The 6,000-nt window shown below is 39.6% G+C and overlaps 1 protein-coding gene across 1 annotated transcript in view; it reads right to left on the bottom strand.

Annotated features, from left to right (window-relative positions):
* Positions 1 to 717: 717 nt before the first annotated feature.
* Positions 718 to 6,000, bottom strand: part of CASQ1 (calsequestrin 1) — a 164,816-nt gene continuing 159,533 nt past the window's right edge. Inside the window, exon 11 of the mRNA XM_068253544.1 lies at positions 718 to 1,953. Coding sequence (XP_068109645.1) covers positions 1,666 to 1,953 — 288 coding nt within the window. The 3' untranslated portion in view covers positions 718 to 1,665. The remainder of the gene's footprint in view (positions 1,954 to 6,000) is intronic.

Raw genomic sequence — 6,000 nt, 5'->3', positions numbered from 1 at the left:
CACTGCCACTGTAAATGCACAGCATCCTGTGTATTACTCCAGTGGGACCTGCCACACTGCACCCGTTGTAAACGTACCATAGAAATGTGATGGGATAGTGTTGTCTGTTGCAATGGAACACAACGGATTCCGTTTGATAGGACCGTTAGATTATGCCTAGTTCCAACCTCATCCCTGACCTATGTCTGACCCTAACCTCTCAATCCTGGATCATACCTAATGTTCCCTCTTATATGCCTATCCCTAATCTTACCTGCTTTTATAAGTTAACTTAAAACATTGAAGCTGGGCTGTACTAAGGTAACATTTGAAATTCAAATTGACTATGAGGTCGATTCATGTACCTCTATTAAAATTGCCATGTGCAGGAAGTGCACAGCAATTTTACCGGTGGTCAATCTAGTTACATAGTGCATGTTGCTCAATTAGCGCAGCCCGCATTGCCTAGGTGACACGAGGAGTATTGCTATAAGAGCAACTCAAACCATTTCTTATGTCTGATAATATCAGGGTGGATTATCTCCCTTTCTGAAGAAAAGATACATTCAGCTGCCTCACTGGGTTTTTATTTGGCTTCTGTGATTCAACAGTACTAGGCATTATTCATCATAGCATAGGTGGAGGTATGGAGTTTTGCCTTATCCTGCCCTTACCTTGCTACTATAAACAGGTCAGAAGAAGTAAGAACTCAGAGACCAAAGAAACACACATAGACAGTTTGGATGTTACCGATTTTTGGCTTTCTTAACAGTTCAGAATTGTGAGATTGTTTTTTTTCCACAAAAAAAAAATCACAGTAGAGAATATTTAAGACCTTGAGAGTGATACTTGAGGTTTTGTCTTTGTTTCCTTGGAAAACAGTTTCTTTTAATATGAAATGTTGGGTAGGAATCAAAAGTCCAATGATCATATTCAGTAAAATGGATTTCGGTCCAAACTGGTTTTCACTGACATTAGAATGTTAATTTGGAGAGGAGACATCACTCCACAAACATGTAGAAGATCTTGTGTTAAGACTTTGGCCAATGAATGCTGATGTTCTACTGTGATGAACAAGCTTACCCTTTACTGTTATAGAGCAATAATGCCATCATGGTTCAGAACTGGAGAGGATGGAGTCTTGAGCTCATTATTCTGTGTATTATGCTGGCAGAAGATTGGTTGACTTAGTTGAAAGTCAGACGATTATAGACTTGCAAAGGAAATCTCTGACCTACACTCAGTAAGTGCTGAATTTTGGGACAAGGGTCATGACATTATAATTATATTAAGGTAATGTTTAATAAATATATAAAGACGATGCTTTATTGGATGATGAAAAACAACCGTGGCCTTAAAAAAACTTAAAAAAAAATCTAAAAACTTGTAGCAATTAAGAGCTAACCAAATTGACATAAGTTATGATGGAGATCAGAAAATAGGATTTGTGGGTCATCTGGACGTTTGGCTGAACAAATGTTATTAAGTGCCCCTTGTCTATAGCACAGGATCAAAATTTGTAGGCATTTGTCAGGGTACTTTTGAAGACCGGTGTTGATCTAATAGGATTGATGTAATTAGTTAACTTAATCAATATTTCATATAAAAATATGTTGTTACTAAAGTCAGGCTTTGACATGTGAATATATAAACTAGTTAGATGCTAACGACTTCATGGATGACTGCTTAGTCATCATCATCATCATCATCGTCGTCATCATCGTCATCATCATCATCGTCATCGTCATCATCATCGTCATCATCATCATCGTCATCGTCATCATCATCATCGTCATCATCATCGTCGTCATCATCATCATCATCGTCATCATCGTCGTCATCATCATCGTCGTCGTCGTCATCATCATCTTCAGTGTTGATATCGCCATCCAGAACATCTTCAATCCAGTCTTCCAGTTCATCCACAGTAGGCAAGTCCTCTTCATCATCCATATCCATCCATACACTATCAGCCTGTGGATAGAATGAGAGATGTTTAGAATTTTCAAAAATTAAATTGTGTTTCTCCAGTTAACAGTTGCATTGCTTAAGAAGGGTTTTTGGTTTTGAATTTGACTAGAACTGGGAAATTCACAGTAAATGTCTACTAACTGCATGAACTGTAGATACATTGGGCAAATAACTGTTTATTATATTATTAAACCAGTAGAGAGGTCTCTTGGTGATGCATTCATACACCATAGTTTGTCTTTCCATACAACTGACCCAACTATCACCTAGAGGTTAAGGGATGTACATATGCACAATTACTGTCACCAACAGGAATAGGGACTCAATTCCTCCAGCAAATGTTCAGAGCCTAGTTCTTTACAGACACATCGCTAGCCACTGTTGCTATGGAGGGGGACGGAGGGACTATGGTGGAGTGGCACAGAGCAAGAGAGGCAAGGAGAATAACTTTGGCCCATGGTTGAACGTGATGATCCAGCAGGCCAGATCTCTTGTCAACACATCGTGGCCACCAGGCACATGCTAGATTTTCAGCAGAGGCAGCCCAGACTGGCCACCTTGGCAGAGAACCATCTAGCATGTGTACAAGGCTTTAATCTTACAGTATTCATTTTAGAAATGTACAGTAATGACTAAGTACACTCAAAAGTCATAGTTCAGCTTTAGGGGCTATTGATGGGTGGAATCAATGTCTAGTGTCAATTATCTTTTGCCAGTTTTGTGCCTGAGGTAATTGTTGCCCAGCACAGAGAATTTTTTTCTTTTGTCTAATGCAGACCCTATCATGAATCATGTCACTGTGCCTACCTTTGAACTAACACACACACTATTTTATCACAATCGTTTTTATTGTTTTCAATATTAAAGTGAACAAATCCATATAAACATATATGAAATATATAACTGCATTAATATGTGCAAAACATAAGGTACAATAGAGTCTGCAACAGCAGAATTTTAACATAAAATTAACATAGGTGCCCGGCAGCACAAGGCATCATTTACCGACACCACAGTAAGTCAACAAATAGCTTAAGGTAAGACTTTATAACGATAGCCACCACACAGTCTCGGAGGCCCATGAGCTCTCGACTAAAGGTACCCTATTTCCAGTTACATGGTCTTGGAATTGTTTAATTGATAACGTAACATAAAAGGGAATATATCCAGACTCAATTGGTCACATAGCTAAAAAGCTACAGGATTTGCTAGGTAAATGGGACAGAACCATTTAGAAGGAAGAAGAAAGTGGAAAGAGGGAAAGATAAGGGAGTAGAGAAGTAGAGAAAGTAGAACCGTTCGCCACTCCGTTGCCCCTCCTAGATGCAGGTACCATAGGTCAGACAGCGGTAAGAGAGGCCGGGAGCCTTCATCTTCTCAAAACAGAGTGCTTAGCTTAGTTTGGTTTTAAATGAGCTAAAGGGAAAAAAGGGAGTCTTCCAGGAACCTGCAAGCACTCTTTTAGCAGCGAGGCAAATGTGCATTAGCAGTTTATGCTGCGATTTTGTGAGATCAGGGGGCTTTATACCCAGAAGGGCAACCTCTGGGAGCTTGGGTACTTGTGTACGAATGGTGGAATAAATTACTTGGTAAACTCTGATCCAGAATCTGCGTACTCTTGGACAAGACCACCACACGTGTAAAAAGGTACCCCGTTGGCCGCATGCCCTAAAGCATAACCCTTTATTTGAAGGGCAGAATTTTTCAATACGATCTGGGGTCAGATACCATCGCGAATGTACTTTAGATTGGGTCTCCACTAAAGAAGAGCTTATAGAAAGACCGGCGGTATCTCTCCACACATGCTGCAAGTCCTCTATGTTAAAAGTATTATTGAGGTCTCTTTCCCATCTCAAGATATATTGTGGCTTAGGCAGGTTTGAAGGTAAGATTGTATTTTTATACAGTAGTGAAATAAGGCCTGGGGATCCCAGATTCGTAGCACAGATATGCTCAAAACATGTTCTGGTGAGGAGTGATTTGCAGGACTTGATATGCTTGTTAATGAAATGGGAGATCTGGAGAAAGCGAAATAGCTCTGTATTTGGTAGTTGCTTATGCTCTTTAAGGGAAGAGAATGATTTCAGGGCTACATCGTTCACTAAACTGTAAATTGTTGTGAGACCATTTAGCCGCCACCATTTGAAATTAGATGAGCTATCTAACCCTGGGAGAAAGTCTGGGTGACCCAAAAATGATAGGAGTGGCAGGTGGGGGTGGGGGTGACCGCGTTTGTCCTTAATTTAAGACTGGCTTCACACACGTAAGGAGTGCGTCATTATTGGATTCTTGATAACTTTGCACTGTGCTGGTGTGAGCCAGAGTAGGTTGCGGATTGACAAGTCCGAACATACAGAACTCTCTATTTCACACCGCAATGGGATATATTTTTCTTCATGCCATAATGTTAATTGTGCGATTTGGGCAGACTTATAGTATGTCCATATGTTGGTTACCCCAAGACCACCATCTGAACGCATTCCATATAGGGTCTCTCAAAAAACTCGGGGGCCAGAGCTTTTCCAAATGAAGGAGAGCAAAGTTGCTTGCACTTTTTTTGAGAAAAGGGGGGGGGGGGGGTATAGGGATTGGCAAGACTCTAAATGCATACAAGAATTTTGGTAATATGGTCATTTTAATCGCTGTGATCCGGCCCAGCCAGGAGATTGCGTAACGTTTCCAACACTCCAGCAATTGCGTCACCCCTGTAAGCAGTCCAGGTTAGTTGGCCTCAAAGAGGGTATTATATGAGTTGGTCAGAAAGATGCCTAAATATTTTAGTTTATGGGGTTCCCATTTGAATTCAAAGGAGTTTTGTAAATTCTGTACTACTTCCGGGGGCAAGGTGATGTTTAGCGCTTTAGATTTAAGGCTATTTATTTTTAATCCGGATATGTCTTCGAAGGTCAGAAGGATATCTGCTACGTTAGATAGGGATTCACGTGGGCGTGTTAGAGTTAAGATTACGTCGTCAGCATACATACATAGCTTATGCTGTCTGCCTTCCAGCTCGATCCCGTGTATATTTTCATGGTGATTAATTAAAAGGGCCAATGGTTTTATTAATGCTACTTTTAACCCCTAAAGCTATGTACCGACAGCCAGATGGATTAGAGGATCTCTGACGACAAGCAATCATTCCCCAACCCATATGGCCGAATCTACAAGATTTGTTGGCGACCACGGAAATGAAGGATCCTGTAAACAATTGTTCACTTGATCGCTGCAAATTACTGTGAAAGTCAATGGGGATCAGAACAACTCTCACTGATATGATCCAACATGGCACAACTGCGTTGTGAAACATAATTTAGTGAATTTTCGTTAAACAATGTTACATGATATCATTAAAAAGATCATTTGCAGAGAAAAATTGTCCTAAAAATCGCATCATGGATATGGACCTTTAGTAGGATAACATACGGTAGATATTTCTAATACTAACCAAACTACCTGAAACTATTTGGCACCGGCATGTGCTGTTGTTGGGTGTCTAAATGACTACTGACCATCTAAATGACCACTGATTAAAAAATATACTTCACCACTAATTTCTTACTATTAACTATTATACTTTTTTTTAATGGCTGTAATATAAATATTTTTCCCTTTTGAAAACAAATGATTCATGAACATCCCGTATCCTAAACTGTATACAGTATGTGCAATCATTCAGGTATTTGCAATTATTTAGATTTATGTGATCAAGATGGAACTCCCATGATGCATCACTTCTGCCCGGTAAGTTAATATGCAAATCATTCCTTTCTATTTCTAAAAAGCCTTACCTGTACATACATCCAAAGCTGCTGGCTTACAGTTGGCCTATAGCCTATACATTTAGATTCCTTTTCACCATGACTTATTTAACAAGGTACTCTGTAACATCCTTTACAAGCTGAACAAAACAAGTCTGATAATGAATATTTTTTGCTACATATTCTTCTGATGCGTTGCATTATGATGTTAAGCTTGCAGTAAGAGAAAAATAGCTCTTTAAGTCTTTGTTACCAAGACTTTCCAGATTAATACATTAGACAAGAGAAGAAC

The sequence above is a fragment of the Hyperolius riggenbachi genome, chromosome 9, assembly GCF_040937935.1.
Source record: "Hyperolius riggenbachi isolate aHypRig1 chromosome 9, aHypRig1.pri, whole genome shotgun sequence".
In the NCBI taxonomy this organism is placed as follows: Eukaryota; Metazoa; Chordata; class Amphibia; order Anura; family Hyperoliidae; genus Hyperolius; species Hyperolius riggenbachi.
This window is presented reverse-complemented; position numbering and strand designations above follow the sequence as displayed.